This window comes from Ambystoma mexicanum, chromosome 6q, assembly GCF_040938575.1.
Source record: "Ambystoma mexicanum isolate Mex_15411 chromosome 6q, UKY_AmexF1_1, whole genome shotgun sequence".
Taxonomy (NCBI): domain Eukaryota; kingdom Metazoa; phylum Chordata; class Amphibia; order Caudata; family Ambystomatidae; genus Ambystoma; species Ambystoma mexicanum.
In genome coordinates this window covers 121285192-121302665 of record NC_090937.1, presented here as the reverse complement: position 1 = coordinate 121302665, position 17474 = coordinate 121285192, and the positions used below count along the sequence as shown (strand labels likewise).

The following is a 17474-nucleotide window of genomic DNA, read 5'->3' as shown; positions in this document are numbered from 1 at the left end:
TGCTACATTCTTTTTCGGGACCCATAACCACTCCCCAACCGTAGCTGGCTGCAACCGCTGGTTTTCCAGCTCTCTTCATTACTTTCCTTATCTCCTCGTAGGTGTGGAACAATAGCCCTAAACTGAGCCGCCCTGTAGTAATTATACATGTCAGGCAGCCCCACTCCACCATTTTTCTTCGGCATGATTAGCATGGCATGTGCCACTCTGTTTCTGACCCTGCTAGAGGAACTGTAGGGTCCTGTGCTTCAGCTCGGTGAACATCTCATCTGGGATTCTGATGGGGAGCATCTGGAACAGGTATAAAACCTTCGGCAACAAGTAGTTTTTATCAGATTTAAGTGCCCCATTCAGGGCATAGTCAATCAGGAGCACTCCTCCAGCCCATAATACTGAGCACTCAGTATAAGGGGTGAGGGTAATTTGCCTCATAACGCTCCTATAAAGTTCTCATCACCGCCACCCCAAAGTATTTAATGCCCTCATGCTTAGTTATCATATTCAACAGCACCAAGTCATCTGTCTGCTCCCCGGTTATCGGGGAAGATAATTGATTTTTCTGCATTTAACTTAAATCTTGATTCCTCTGACAAGGAGAGCTGCTGGGACCGAGATTTTCAGTTTTTGTATGTGGAGAATATCATCAATGTACATCCCCAACTTGGATTCCCTGCCCCCATCTTCAACCCCTTCACCCGTATGTCATTCTGCTTTTTTGCCGCCAGTTGTTCTATAGAAGGAGCAAAGAGCAACAGTGACAAAAGGCAGCCTTGTCTGGTCTCTCTCAGTAGTCTGAAGTGCCGTTATCCCTCTCATAATTCCCGCCCCAAAGCGCAAACAAGAATCCCCAATCCACTCTGTCAAACACATTTTCTGTGTCTAAGGCCAGAAGTACCAGATTGCCCATTGGATTCCATGAGAGTTAATGTTTTCACCAACAGTGTCCGCTCCCTGTTGTCCCAGAGTAAAACCCACCTGGTCTTAGTGTATTAAACGGGGCATCAACGACTCGAGACACGTGGCCAGGATACTGGTGTAGATTTCTCATCTACATTCAGTAAAGACATTGGCCAATGCGATCAGCATCTCGCTGTGTCCCTGCCTCCCTAAGGAATCACCTATATCAATGCTCTACCTATTGAGGTAGGAGTGAGCCCAATCCCCATGATATTGTTAACGAGGTTAACTAAATGCGGATGCAGAGGCCCAGCAAATCGTTTATAAAAACCTATAGTGAACCAGTTTTCGCCAGCGGCCATGCCTGTCGCCAGCCTTTTAATCGGCTTCTGCACCTCTTCTATAGAGATTGGAACATCCATAAATCATGCTTCCTTACTAGACAGGTATGACATGGGCATCCTCTCCAAGTATTGGTCTATCCCTCCTCCCATAACCCCTCAGCCTTTTTGTAGAACTCCTCGTAGTACCTAGAAAAAAACACTGCCTTCCAGTGCATCTTATTTCTTTCCCACATCCTTGTGTATCCTCTCCACCCACCTCTAGCCTTTTGTGCCCTTGATGGTGCAGCCAAGAGCGTGTCGGCTTTATACCCCTTTTCATAACGTTTTTGCTTTAAGAACTGCAGTTTGCTGACTGTCTGCCCCAACTTCAATTATCTCCACTCCAGCCTTTATTGCCTAAGGATTGGCAGGTCCCTTTCGTCCTAGTTAAATCCCTCCATGCAGTCTCCCCCTATAGTTTGGCTATGTCCTTCTGCAGCCTGCTTATGACCATTGCTCATTCTGATTATTTCACACGCTGTTGCTTATTAACAGGCCTCTCAAACTGTATGTGTGTCTACTTCACCCATGTCATTGATTTCAAAATACTCTTGAATCCCCTGATCAAGCTGTTCTGCAAACACTTTGTCTCGCCATATTAAATCATTGCACCTCCGCCTGGAATCTCTACTACTATTGCCTGTCATATAAACATCCAGAAACACTAGGTCATGGTCCGATATCCGACCAGCTACATTTGGCATTGGGTCACATGGAGTTCACACCTCTGATCCATTAGCAAATAATACATTCTAGGATAGGTTTCATGTGGGCACAATCAAAAGTGCAGCCCCTTTTCCGTGGGTGAATAGCCCGCCACACATCTGTCAGCCCTCTTGTCTCCATGATCCACTTGAGTAATAGAATATCTCTTGTATGACTCCCTCAGCGAATGCCTATCCAGGGCCCATCTGCCTATAGACTAAACACACTCCCACCAGCAGAATCTCTCCAGACTTCTCTAAGACCATATCCAAGGCCTGCATACAAAAAGCCAACTGCCCCTGATTCAGCCTGTGAACAGGCTAATACCATTCGCACTCCCCCAATTGTACCCTGTACAATTAGAAGACGCACATCCATCCACTTGGGCACCTTTACATGTTGTAAAGGCAATTGCTTATGGCGCAAGAGCCAGACCCCTCCCTTTTTCACTTCCCCAGACGCCCAGAACACATTCTCCACCATTGCTCTGCTCAGCTGTCGCTCCTCCGCATCCCTTAGTCTTGTCTCCTCTAAACAGTATGTCCAGACCCGCCCTCTGAAACTCACGTGCCACCAGTGACCTCTTTGTGGGTGAATTCAGCCCATTAACATTAAGTGTTCCTACCCTTAGCTGCTCTCCTTTTAAACGCTGTTGCCACATTTGCTACCATAACTTCCTACTGCACTGTGCATGTATGCAACTCACATCTTCATTACCCCTGTGCTGTGACCGTCTCCCAACCTTCTAGCTGCAAAGAACCTCATTGTTCCCCCATTACCTCTAAACTCCCATACCCCACAACCCCACAAAACATTCCCCTGCCCTTTCATTAAAAAAAGCAGAACAACATTGTCCCCGAGACGCCCTCTTTAAAGTTGAGGGCATTTACGGTTCGACTCCCTCCCCATCATTACTTATTCCATCTTTGGTGAACTCAAAGACCGACATCTGACAATTTCTCCTATATCTTCCCCTTTACATGGCCTTTGGATTCAAGGTCCCTTTTTAGGAGACAGAGTGCTCAGCTTCATGAATTTCCTTCCACATGTTCCCTTTTTCTGCAGTGTAGGACCCATCGGCGGCAGACACTGTCCCTTTCCCTCTGTCTGCGCGGGATGGTGATCGGCTGCCAAGTCTGTGAGATGGTTCAGTGCTTGCTTTGCCTCCAAAGCAGCGGTGATTCTGTACTCCTCATTACCATGTTCAAACTGCAAGGAAAATGGATATGCCCGTTGATATGGGATACCCTTATTGGACAGCCACTTTGTCAACTGCCGGCAGTCTCTTCTCCTGGACAATGTAAGGCCTGATCGGTCCTCAAAAATCCAGACCGTCTCCCCTTCATAAGTAATGTCCGACATGGATCTTGCTTCCCCCAGAACCTCTGCTTTCTCTGTGTATTGGTGGAATGAAACTATTATTGAGCGTGGTCCCTTGCCGTGCACCTTCTCTGTGTGCCAGCTCTATCATTACCTTACCCCCTTTCTTCTCAAACAAGCGTTTAACAATCTCCCCTATCTTTCTCTCCACTTCAAGGGGTGATTCTCCATCTTGCTCACTTACGCCTAGGACTCTGTGTTCCCGATTCTCAAGACCATCCAGCTTGAGGAGCAGCCATGCTTCTCTTGCCCCAATCTCTGTGAGCCTTGCATCCATCCTCATCTCTGCAAGATCTGCTTTCAGTTGGTTTTTTTCGAGACCTACTTTATTTTCCAGACTTTACACATCCTCACAAGTCCACTATGGAGGACTGAATGTCACTGCGCAGTGCCTTTATCTCTGATAGGATAACTGTGTCTTGCTTCGCTGCCAAACTGGTTTGCTCTCTATGTTCCATGGGTGCCCCATCTGCGGCCATTTCAGGTTCATTCCTATAATTTTGGGAGGGCAATGATTGGGCAGCCCAGTCCTGGCAACACTCCTTGATCCTGGAACTGTTTTGTCCACTCATTTGGAGCACCTATAAGCTGCTTGTTTCCTTCTTAGGTCTCTATGTATGGAGAATTCTACACACTTCTGGTATGTGCACTCCCTACTTGCCACTCCAGCACTAGCATTATACCCTCCCCCTCCTGGGTCAGTTCCGCCTGTCTCACGCCTACTGTGACGCCACGTCCCTCTCCAGTGTGCTTTCACCTTTCCCATCGATCAGCAACTCACCACGCCCTCCACCAATTATCTCCTCACTGCATTCTGCCACAGTCCCCATATGCTGGATCTTGTTTCAGCTACATGTAGGGAGCCTCTGCCAGGCCACTACGGGCAACCTCTCACTTACCCAGCCGTCTTTCTCACTCCTGCCTGGACCCCGTTCTCCATCCCTTTTTAGGGAACTCTGTTGCCATTATGCTGCTTAGCTCGGCAGGCCCCCGGACCGAGCTCCTGGACCACGGTCCTGCTGCGCTGCACAGATCGAGTTATTTGTATCGCCCACTGAACGAAACAAATCGTATCAAGGCACATTTGTAAATAAGACCAAAATGATTGCTGTGTCATCCGGTTATCAAAATTGTTCCCTAATCCTTAATCTATATTCTTGGGTTTATTTAAACAGGTACATGTTTAGTTTTTTTCAAAATGACATCAGAGTCCAATTTTCTTAACTCCAATGGGAAACTATTCCAAAGTTTTGGGCTGAATACTGGAAATCTACAATTTCCTTTAGACACACATCGCGTTGGGGGACAGACAACAGGTACTTGTCCTCTGATCTTAAGGACTGTGTCGGTTGATGCTGCTTTAGTTTGTCATCAAGATACCTAGGAGCTAAGCTATTCATGCAGTTAAAAATTTTGCATCCAATATTGAACTTAATTCGATACTCTATTGCCAGCCAGTGAATGGACCGGCGCAGATCATTTTTTTTTATACCCCGAATTCTAACCTGACCGCGGCATTCTGTGCTTTTGGTAATCTGAGTATTTGTTTGGCAGAAGCCCCTGTTAATTGACTATTAAAATAGTCTAGCTTGGAATTTACTAGGGCTCCTAGCGACCACTGTGCATGATCTTTTTGGTTGCGTAGGGAAGGGCCTGCCGAAGAAGCCATAGGTTGTAAAAAAACACCTGAACTTTGGCTGAGACATGTCCTTCGCAACTCAGTTCGCCTTACAGACTGCACTTCTGCCTGGGGGCAAGGCCGCATCTGTCAATCATGTCCACGGCCTCACCCTGTTTCACTCTACCCGCAGGCCTCCGCTCTTTTGAATCAGTCTACACTCAACATATCTCCAATAACTGGTTGGCCCTTAACAGGGGATTGCATGGTCCCTTCTAAATTCACCTACTTCGAAGGTGGAACTGTATAGCTCTTTATCCACGCATATGACAGATGGTTGTGGGAGCTCTCATTTATGCAGCCATGTCAGTCCTCTACCCCTAGCGGTCACCTGTTAGTTTGTTTTTTAAAGCTCATCTATTGGTTCCAGTGTTTAATTTTCTAAACAAATCTTAATCTTGTCGCTTATAGTTAATATTTATTTTACATGAGGTGATGGTGACAATGAATGAATCCACTGGTCACAATGCTCTGCACGTTTCAGGTTGTTAAACCCATCTTCAGGAGCTGGAGTTATCACTGGACAGACAAAATACATATATGGAATTCTGGCATTATGTAGGATTAACTAATGCCCAATCTGCTAATTCTCAGATATTGAAAGCATTCTTACATATTTATATTCAATTAAAATTAACCACATAAAAAGGGCATCCTGCAAGGTTTGGCAGTGTGGTAATGCCCCTGTACCAAGATATTCCAAGAATCTTAGCATAGTAAGTAGTGAGGAGTTGCAAGCTCCTGAAGATGGGTTTAATAACCAAACGTGTGTGAGGCTATGTAACCATTGGATCCAGTAAATCAAGCTTTTAGATCATGTTTTTTTGCCGTGGGACTGGGATTCAAACCTGTGACGCTCTGCATTGTCTTGCTTCCAAGACTAACACGTTGCCCCTGAGCTATCCCCCAGTCGACAGTACCACCTAATGAAGAGGAATTCATTGTGAATAACCAGTGAAATGGACTCAATAATATTGTGATTATCAATAGATATAGTGAAAAGACTTCCAACAATCACTGTGAGAGCATTATTTTCACTATATCCTTGGGGCTTTACGAGTAGTTTGGGCTGGACTTTCCTCTTCTGAAATGGCTTGGCAGTCGAAGAACAATGGTGTGGAGGGTTGCCCAGAGCAATGCCAAAGGTTGAGATTAACTATAAACCTTCCAGCCATCACCTCTTGTGTTTTGCTATGATCATGACCAGTAATACTGAGATCCTTCTATTTGGGACCCCTGCTCCCGCTTTCCTTCTCTCTCTCGCCGCCCTGCTTGGGCCCTCTTCCTTCGCCTTCCTGTGAGGCAAAAAACCTTGGTGTCATCTTCGACTCCACTCTCTCCTCTCCAAGAAGGCCCACTACCAGCTGCACCTCCTCTGAGGTATTCTTGCTTTTCTCACTTTCCCCCAGAAGCTCATTTTCTTCAGAGCCCTGGTTCTCTCTAGGCTGGACTACTGCTGCAGCCTCTTCCCCAATCTGCCTTCCTCTGCTCCCCTCCCTCTGCAACTAATCCAGAACAGGACTGCAAGACTTGTCCTTGGCCTCAAGCCCAGGGACCGTATCTCTACAGCCCGAATATCTCCCCACTGGCTCCCAGTGGCTGCAAGGATCAAGTTCAAAACCCTCTGCATCGCCCAAAAGGCTTTCTGGGGCCGGGGCCGCACTACAGCCAACTCTCTCTTCCTAAGCACCTTCCTTCTCAAGCCCTTCACCCAGCCGCCTCCAGCTATCTGAGGGTCATATGCTTCACCATGCAGAGAGTGGGGGATAGATCTCTCTCTCCTTTACAGGTTCCTCCCTCTGGAATGTCCTCTCTGCGCCTCTCAAACTTGAGCCGGACCACCTAACTCAAGATCTTCCATTTCTCTCTCTCTCTCTCTCTCTCTCTCTCTCTCTCTCTCTCTCTCTCTCTCTCTCTCTCTCTCTCTCTCTCTCTCTCTCTCTCTCTCTCTCTCTCTCTCTCTCTCTCTCTCTCTCTCTCTCTCTCTCTCTCTCTCTCTCTCTCTCTCTCTCTCTCTCTCTCTCTCACTCTCTCTCTCTCTCTCTCTCTCACTCTCTCTCTCACACACACTCTCACTCACACTCTCACACACACACACACACACACACACACACACACACTCCCCCTGCCCCTCTCACTCCGCGGCCAGTGGCCCCAGCACTGCCTCCGGGCCTACCGCACACCAATAGGCTGTATCTGGAACCCTACAGTCCCCTGCCTCCTTGCACTTACCCAGAGCTGTGCTGCCCTGGCTGCACCTACTCAGAGCAATGCAGCCCTGATTGCACTTCCCCCTTCGCTCCCCCCAGCACTTTGCATATCACAGTTGCACGATCTGAGTGAAACAAGGCCTAGTAAGGTTTGTTTGTCTTCCCTCTGTTTTCCCTCCCTAGTCTTGTCGCGCCTATAAACACTTGTGTACAGGCGCGTTATAAATGACTTGTATCATATCACCCCGAGTGGGATGGGTATGCTGGGCCTATAGACCGAAGATACTTCTCACTGATGAGGTCCAACAAGGCTAGACATGTCTGGGGATGCCTGTGATCTAGCAGTTTGGGCTGGACCGCCCCTTTTGGGGTGGGACCAAGCCTGATTTACATATGGTCTTTCCCCTTATGCCATGAATTGGAAGGCATTGAACAGTGGTCTGGAGGGTTGCCCAGAGCAATGATTAATTCTAAACCTTCCACTCTTAAATGTACTGAGTAATGTGGGGCTTATTTAAGAAATTATAGTGACTAAGTCTTAAGTATTATTTCATTATCATCCCAAAATGCACTGTAAACTCAACGTAATTACTTTCATAGACCCTACATAACCACTAATTACTCACAAGGGCCAAAAATGTACACACGTTACTTTGCATACATATAGGGTTAAAAAAAGATGTATTGAAAGTCATTCCATAATTCTTAAATGTGATTGTGCCCCAAGTGTTGGAGTACAATGCCGTTGCCTTGACAGTATGGTGGTACAGCACTGTCGTGAAGTTAGGTTCCATTTGGACTCATTTAGTGCACTTTCTCTGCAGTGTTACTTCAAGTTATGGTGTGCTATGTTGTCCCATTGAGCAATGGGGAAAATGTGCAGAACCGCTGGTCTGCGTCCAATGGCTAGCCCAGCTCACTTATTCATAAATACATGTTTTATTGTTGTATCTGTTGATTTTAGTGGGGATTTGAAAGCCAAGTATTCATGTTAATGTATTATTTTGTTCAAACAGCCCACCCCGAAAACATATTGTGGATACCTATACCGATATCTACCACATACCGACTCACACGGAAGACAGCAAAACACGGCTGATGGATCAAACTGAGGACTGGCATCCCAGAACTGGAACCACACAGTCACGCTCTTTCCGCATCCTGGCCCAAATCACCGGAACAGAGAACAGTGAGTAACCTAAGCAGTGCCGTCGGTTGCTGGATGTACACCGTTGTAACTCTTTCCTGGCACAGTCACTTGTCTGTAATGATCCTAACCCAAGCGATATCAATGTTTAATCAGTACCTTGTACTTCGTCAGACAAACGTGCGAGGGACCATAAACAACTAAAATGCCATATTTTTTTTCTACAACTTCATTGTTAAGTAATGCTACCAAGTGAATAGAAAATCGCGTTAACGAGAGACCGAAGGCCTAAAACGACTTGTATCTTTGCATGCTTTAATCGTAATACCCGAGGAGGGTTTGTGCTCACCACCTAACAAAAGAATACACACGGAGTGTGTTGAAAATAAGCCAGTTTAATTAAAGCCAATTAAACACGGATTTTTTATGGACTACTTTGCTCATAAAATTCACTTCTAGAGAAGAATAAGTGGCTGATAAAAAAAAAAAAAACTAGGATAAATCGAGGTGAAAAACTGCCATATTTTTATCGGTTCATAGGGTTTACAACTTTATTTTATTGCTCTTCTCAGTTACTACAAGCATTGAAATTAATCATTTAAAAAATATTCATTTTGGTTCTTTCAGTGGCTGAAACAGAACAGGAAAATTCCAAAAAGACAAAGTAAGTTGACACACTGCGTTTTGTTTTTTCATGCATTGAGCACTTCAGAGTATGTTGGCATGCTGTTTTTTTCATACTGTCAGCTTTGTGCATTTAATATTGGGAATTGATATGCTCAAATCATTTCATGAATGGATTCTTTTGTGCTAATTGAAGTAGACACTTAATCCTCCATCAAGGGATTAATATTGCGTAATGTGCTTGAGGTTGTTTGTGTTTTGCTGTCTTGGTATTCGATTATCTTGCTGTTTACCTTTATTTGTCCGAGATTTTGTGTACATCCCTGCCTCCATTTCACAGAAGTACTCATCCTTTGTGGTTGCACAGGAATTTATTCCATATGTGTAATTTTTCTATAAGAAGGCAACAGGCTTTTCAAGGATGATTAGTTATGCCTTCAAGTGAATCTTCAGTAGACATTCGCATCAGTCTGACTGTGCATGTGGCATCCACATTGCTGGTTACATGCAGCCACTCGTGGAATTCTGATCTGCTCTCAAGTCATCAGAGCTCCTTCTCCTCGGGGGTCCCCATGGGTCCCGACAGTGTGGCACTGTCCTGCTGTTAGACGTTTGTGTTAACCCAATCCATCTTTCTCAGGATTCACTTTCTTAATGTCATATCTGTACTGTTTTTTTATTTTTGACATCATTGTGTATTTACAGATATTTACAATAAACACAAAGCAATATATTGTCAAGCTCAGATGACATACGGACGTTTCATTCCATAGTATACACAGTAACCCCTCCGATTTAAACAATCTAGATCCTCAAACCATGTCCAGATTTTCTCATACAGATCAATCTTCCTTTGTCTGGAGTATATTTGGTCCATTAGATACAGTTTAAGTTCATTAGTCCAGATAACAACCCATTGAGGTTGTAGTTTTCCACCCTCTTAATATCATCCTTTTTACTGCAATTACAGCTCTAAACAACCATTTCTTCTCCGGGTTGGTCAATTCATCCAAAAGAGTATAATTCCCTAATATCAGGGTTTCAAAATCCAACATCCAGTCTTTCCTCAGAACCTTGTTCATTATCCTGCACGCCTCACCCCAGAATATTCTCCCCCTAGCACCGTCACAAATCATGTCTTCCAACGTCCCTTCGAAGTGCCCGCATCCCCAGCGTAACTTCGAATCTCACATACCCAAATCATACAAACAGTTGTCCAGTGTGTTCTATTTAATAGCGTTACTTGCCTTGCATGCTCTCCTCCATTCAGGAACACCAGAGGCATGTTCTTACAAATCCTCTCCCATTTTGCTTCATCCAAACATCTGCGACCCTTTCTCAATCGGTGTTAAATTCCCTTTCCTGGCCTTTAACAAAGTTATAAACCAATAAGGCTGTGAAGGTTCCAGCCTGGACCGTTCTCTAACCGTGTCATGCAAGTAATTCTCACTAATACATTTTGCATTACCAAGGGCCCTCTTTAGTGCACGGTAGTTCTGACTCAAAAATTCCCTTCTTATTTTGCCTTTAGTCTCAATAATGTAGTCCACTCCCCATCTTCTAGCAGATCACCCAACCATTTCACACCTCCTAGAAGCCATGCTGGCTAAAACGGGGTACGTCCATTAAGTTTCACCTTTCTGTTCAACCAGATCAATGTCCTCGAGGATCTCAGTGCATCCAGTCCCAGTGTCTTGGACCATTATACCCTGCACGTTCTTAGAAAGTTCGTTAGAGGCAAAGTTGTTTGCGTAGGGTGTGTTAACCACCCTTCGTTCCAGTGGGCCCACCATAGTGGCTTCCGATCTAGTCTAGTCATCCGGTTCCTCTTCCAAGAAGGGTGTCATGTGATGCACTGTAAATGCAAGTTGATAGGCTGCAAAACTGGGTACGTTCATACTGCCACTCCTTCGCGGTAGCTGTAACATCCATAGTTTCATCATTGGTTTGTTCTCCCAAAGGTAATTCTGCAAAACCCTATCCAGTCTGTCCCAAGTTCCCTTTTTAACATGGAGCGGAAGCATCTCTAGTATGTAAATGATTCTTGGAGCAGCCATCAGCTTGATTGTATTCTGACCTGTTTTTATTTCCGTTGTCCACCTAGTGTTTGATTTCCAAATTCATGTTTTCATCTTGTAATAATCGGGAATCTAATAATTTAGGATGGCTGTAGTAAATGGTTGCAAACACATACTTTCACCAATAGTTGGAAGTGCAGTTTAATAGATGGCAACATGGTTGAAAGAAGAATTTTCAGTAAATGGCGTTGTAGTTGAAAGCCCTTTCATGTACAGCGCAGGAGCTGCTAGCTTGGCATATGTTACATGTTACTCCACTGATAGTGCGTGGTGTTTTATTCATGTTCTTCTCTATCAATTCTACTTGTAGAGATCATAAAACAATAGGGGCCTGCCCCTGTGTTCCTGATAGTAAGGAGTCGGTAGGTGGCAAGTTTGGTGATTATCATGATGAATTGGGTAGAATTGTGCCATGGTGATGTCTTGAAAGATTATCGAGAGTTTGGCTAAAGCAGCATCTGAAGAATCTGGGCAAACCACGGCATTGTGTTATGGAGTATTATTTTCCCAAATAAGTGGTTGCTGATTTAATAGATCCCACAAGTGGAGTCAATTGGTTCTGGTAGAGCAAGTCCCACTTGAAAGGTCTCCGCCTCAGTTTTGAAAATGTGTACGGAGAATTACCCAAGACTTTGAGACACCAAAAAAGCAGTTCAAGAGCCGATGTGGCAAGTATCTGTTTGACAACTGGGAGGATAGCTCAGGGGCAATGGGCTCGCCTTGGAAGGGCTTGTCCGTGCTTAGAAACCTCTTGGTATTAAGAGCGTTATAAATGATCAGTCAAGCCTATCATCATGGCAGTTAAACCAGTATTTCACATTGACACGCTAACATCTGGCTGTTTTGAAAAACCTATGCTTATTGAATTATTTGTTGTGTGTTTGGTTCTTAAAAAAAAAGTTTATATACCTACCTGTAAAAAATATTGTCACTAGACGGAGCCGAAAATGATTGCAGGGATCAAATGAATTCCTCCTGCAAAGAGTACAAGGGCCAATGGCCAAAATGCACAGATTGATTCAGTGTCCCATAACTCCAATCTGGCACTTGTGGGTAACCAGAAGGAGTTGGACTACTTACTGACATGTTCAAAGGTTTTAGTTAAATTAAAAGGAAAACGCCTAGCTATGCCTATCACTATGAGGGAAGTTTGAAGTAAAAAGTCTGTATCGTAACCAAATAACTGGCCCTACCACTTTAGAAAAACAAACAAAAAGGAGGAGACCAGGACAAGGCATTGAGCTGGGACTTCTACCTAGCCCAACATTTGGATTCTTCTTCCAATCAGGTTTTACAAGCTCTTCTTCCTTTTCTCAGGAAGCAGGTTTTTATAAAGTTCCATAAAGTTCAAGGTTTATCAAAAGTTCTTCATAAAGCTTAGCAAAATTCAACACTTTCGTACAATACAGTTCTTGGTCCTCGCTATAGGCTCCAGTATCAACTTTTCACGTATTAACATAAGGTTGACTTTTTCTCTGGAAAAACAATTTTCCCCTTGGTGATGGACAGTAAGCTTGTCTAGCGCTTAGAGTCAAGCCTTACAGTTTTGCCCTCCTTCCAATTCTGTACATATCATCTCGGGTTTCTTTGAATTCTCAGTCCTCCGACCATTTGTCAAGCTTGTGTTAGCAGGCCCTCAGTATGCTGGCTGCCTGTTTGGGTTTTCCAGGTTCCTGTATCCCTTGTGGCTGTCCGCTTCTCCTAGCGGTGTTACCTCTTCGTGAGCAGTCGTTCCCTTTCGTTAAAGTTTCTCAGGGCTCTAGGAAGCCCTAAGGCCTTCTGACAGGCTTGCTTTCTGCATGAAAGGGTTTATCAGACTCCCGTAACCCTCCCGTTTTCCCCAGCCTTGGTTATCAATGCACGTACTTCTAAATTGTGTTCTCTCCTCGGGAGCATTCGCATCCTGCTGTTGCTCGTCTCAGCAGGAAATGCATTTCTCGTGCTCAGCTCAGGGATCCAGGCTCCCTTCTGCAGTCTAGTCTCGTTACCAGGCCCACCACGGCTTCTTTTTTGTCACACCACCAGGCGAGATGGTTCCTTTTCGGTCTGTCTCTTCCTCAACCTTGGCTTCTCGGTCAGTCAAAAGGCCAGCCTTCTAACATCTTATGAGTGCTTCATTCACTCCACGCTACCGCTGACTCTGCAGTCTAGCGTGGCACTGCCCTTCAGCACGTTTTCTTGTCAGAGGCTTCCCTCTGCGTAGGAGTCACTCTCATTGATTCAAAGTTCCACTTTGCTTTATGCTAGTCATCTGAATCAAAAGGGTATGTCCTTCTTGGTGTTCAAGCAAAATTCAGCATTACCTGAAGCTAAAGGGTTTGATGACATGTCAGTATTCGGTGGATTCAAAACAGAAGTTACAACAGACTTTCCAAATCTCATGTAGGCATGTAATGTACGCTGGACTGGAAGTTCGTTATCAGTATTGGAGTCCTTGTCCCCGAGAGCAGTTACTACCATTGAGGATGCACTTTCCCAGACCCTTAGGGCGCGAGAGTTTTGCTGAGCGGGCTCACCTCTCTAGCCTCAAAGGGGGTGTCTCCCCTCTGGGGAGAAAGGACGAATTGTCCAGATTTGTCGCACACTTTTGATTGAATGAGAAGACAACGTTTTAGCTCTTCAAAGATTCATTTCTGAAAGCAGTTGGAGATTATATTTGTATATAGCGCCCAAGCCATGCAAGGGTGTTCTGAGTGCTGAAAATGACAGGTAGAACTGCTCTGCCGCTCGTTGGTGCTGGTTGTTGGCTATGCTTTAGCATTTAGTGATGTAATTTTTAAGGCCCTTGCCCTCTACACAAATGGACAATTCGAATTAACTATGACTAGTCTAATTTCCATACTTGTACCATATTATTTGGTTTTGGTAGTAGAAAAGTCACTTGAACAGATTGCCAGTGAATGTACTAGGCATGATTGGTTGCCTAGGCGTCCATGCTGGGATTGCATCCATATGATTAGCACGGCTCATGTTGTGATTCAGTCTCTTCAAGATGCTGCATGGCCTTTCGGGAGTCACTTTGACGTTTCCACCTCCAATAGTTATGTGAAGTTAGTTACTTCTAGTTGACATAGGTTTAGTCCTGGTCTATCTAGCTTGATTGCCATATCTTAATTGTATCCCATGATTCTCAAATACCCACTTCTAAACTTTTATTATCTTGCTGTTATGTTTTACACACTCAAAAGTACGTTTTAGGCTCCCATATTTAAATATCTTGTTTGGTGCTTTACTGTAAATTTCCCAAACTGTAGCCAAAAAGGATAGTATACATGTGCAAAAATGTGGAAGTCTAAAAGGTGAGCCTGTATTGAAGTAGCTTGCCAAGACGATTGACGTGCAGTCTTAAAAATTCAACCAAATGTGATATATAAATCCTTTCTAGTTTTGAGCACTGAAGCACCAAAACATAGAATTTGATGTAAGATGGACTCCACCAGTATGGCTATTTGTTTATTAATGTACTGAAAAACTAGACCTCACATGTTTTGGTGTCATTTCAACAAAATTCTGCAGTACTGGAAGTTTAATAACGGAATGATGTACCATCTTAATATACTACACAAATAGCTAAACTTTATTTTCTGAAATCAAAATGACTTTTGCTATTTTTAAATTGCACGAGTTTCTGACAATCCACAGGGCTTTCATGTAGCACACACGTGCAGCAGACCCTACTCCTGGTCTTCCTCATCGATACGGATTCCCACTGCTGCAGTTCTGCTTTTTTTAGTCTTCCTAGGTATTGCAGCCCAAATCAAAGCCAACTGTTTGGATATTAGATGTTTAAGTGGTAGTTGCTATTGTGTTCAGGTAGATAATTTTAGCACTCTCTACTGGTTCTGTCAGCAGTCTTAGTGGGGACCAGAGCACACCTTTTGTATGTTATTACAGGCAGCGTTGGATGCCATAGCTAGAATATCAGAACACACATTATTGGTGGTTATGGCACTATCACATGGCTTTCACATGTTTGAATGATAATTACTCTAGATTCTCTGATGGAAACAGGAACTCAGTCCAGGCCAAAACCTTTTCATCTTCCATTTCACCTCCTCTGCCTTCCTCTGTGTCTTCTCCTTCCCCACTAATCATAGCAAGGCTTCCTTGCACAGCAATAAGATGCCCCATAAGGACTTCTGAATGCATGTGTCTTAAGCAACATGTGAACCTGTGGTATGTGTCTGCAAGCTGCAGTAGTTCAAGGAAGCCTGTTATTGCAAGTGTGTCTTGGAGCAGGCATTGAAGTTGGTTCTATAGTTGCATGTTGTTGCTGCTCATATCATCCACCCATGTTCAAGTCCTGGATGGCCTGCCACGATGGTGGTCAAACCTTGTATTTTGCATATCGTGAGGGTGCTGCGAGTGATGCATGGATATTGCACGACTTGGTCTTCATAACATACGTACACCAATGGAATTGAAACCAACTTTATTTATTCTTCCCATTATCCTTTTGTCACTCTTTCCACAGGGAAAAGTCTCCCACGCATGTCATTAGTCCCAAGTACACAAAGTTGCGCGACTGGCACCACGGCGTCTCTGCACGTGTCCTCAATGTGCAGTGATCCTTTCAAAGATGATGACCTCTTCTACCTTTTGACTTCCTATGACTTCTTTGCAAGCTGTGCACTTTGACTTCCCTTTGCAAGACGGCTCATCTCCTTTTCCTCTACTTTTCCTGCAACTACTTACTGCTATGTATAGATTTAGGAGAATTGGATGCATGTTTTAACACAAGTAGCTGATCGATGAAATAAAATTAAAAACCCCAAGCAATAATTAAATTATAAAGATGGTGTTTTAAGATGACTTCATCTTTGTTTTGATATATTGTGTGATGTTTTAGTGGATTTTCAGTAGTGCAAACTGCACAAAAATGAGTGAAGTCTATACAGATGCTTAAATATACCTTTTAAGTTTGTTGTGTTTTTTTGTCTCCAAATTTTTACTATTGTGTGTGGATAGAAAGTTGCAGTTTTTTTTGCAATAGAAATTCAATTTTGCTAATGGGGAGCTGTCTCTGCAGGACCGGCTCAGATCATGGAGCCGTACATGGCCTGCTTGCTGCTGAACGAGCCAACTTGCTGGCAAGTATTCCTGTTGCGTGTCAGACCGAGACTGAGTGCAGGATTTCACCCTGAAGGTGTAGTCCTAAGGGGCCTCCGGTTTGGGATGCGAATGCAGTTAAGATGGAGGGCAGCCACTTGGAGTCTGAGTGCATTTCTTCAAAGGTTGCATAGAAATACTCAAGCAAGGTGGAGTAGATAATAGAAAATAATAAAACTCGGTGCTCTGAGTCATTTCTCCTATAATTCCTCTCTGGGGAGAAAGTTAATTTGACAACCTTGGTGTGAAATGTATTTATTTTGCCTATATGCTAACTTTGGTGTATTACTTTATAATGAGTGAAACAGCTTCATTTCCCAACTCTTCTTCAGTGGGGAATTCATACTTTTCAAGTCAGTGGGTTTTGCCCGGGCAGAAAAATGTATTACGGGAGAAAAGCAAAGCAACACATATTTGATGTGGCTTAGAGATGCCCAATTTACAGGCCCCAGCAATGTTCTCCTTTCGGAGATGGCCTTCCCCATTGCTCCCCATTGAACTCTTTTTGCAAGACCCAAGGGGGATGTCGAACATACCATGTTAACAAAAGTCTTTAGGGAAAAGCTTGTTGTGCAGGATTTGACATTATTACAGTGGACACAACTAAGGAATTCTGTGAGCATTAGTTCTCTTTGTGGTGTTCGAAGTCCTACACATGCTGCAAGTGTACAGCACAAGGAGTGATGTGGTACTATTGCAGATTAGCTGCAATCTGTTTTAGGAGTGTGCAGTAGCAAAAGGCTCATGTTTGGTTCCTTTTGTACATTTTTGTTGACGCTTCAGTCTTTTCACATATAGTTTGCATGCAGCCCTGTAATATATTGTATTATAGTAAGAATACATTAATTAAACTCACGTTCTGAGGTTTAAGCAGATTTTCAATAAAGGTGTGTTTAACTTTGTTGCTTGCTCTTCATTCTGTCTCTTGACATATTTAGGGTTGTTCTCTTTGCAATTATACCTAATTTGTGAAATGAGCTGGTCATTAACGGATAGTTAATGCCCAATATCTTCTACTACATTAAGTCTTCTGAAACTAACAAACGTCTTTGAAATTATTTTTTTTGTTTGACCTATTTAGGCACATTGAGATAGTGGGGTAGGGAGGGCAGCATTTTAAATCCTACCATTAAACAACTGAGGAATGAAGAGGCGTTGTGAAACTGTGTCCCGCACCATGGATTCCTTTGCTGGACAGGGTTGGTCCTGTAGCAGCTCAACCACACCTTCACTTGGCGTGTCCTGTCCTCCATCAAATGCCCT

General features: G+C 44.0%; 1 protein-coding gene across 7 annotated transcripts in view; it reads left to right on the top strand.

The window, feature by feature from the left end:
* PDLIM5 (PDZ and LIM domain 5) overlaps positions 1 to 17474 on the top strand; it is a 755773-nt gene that overhangs the window by 443660 nt on the left and 294639 nt on the right. For 5 of the 7 annotated variants that reach the window (XM_069630553.1, XM_069630555.1, XM_069630557.1 and 2 more), the window contains 2 exons: positions 8270 to 8442; positions 9028 to 9064. In XM_069630553.1, coding sequence (XP_069486654.1) covers positions 8270 to 8442; positions 9028 to 9064 — 210 coding nt within the window. Of the gene's footprint in view, positions 1 to 8269; positions 8443 to 9027; positions 9065 to 15576; positions 17114 to 17474 lie in introns of those variants that run through there. The other 2 variants (XM_069630558.1, XM_069630559.1) reach the window with 1 other exon arrangement.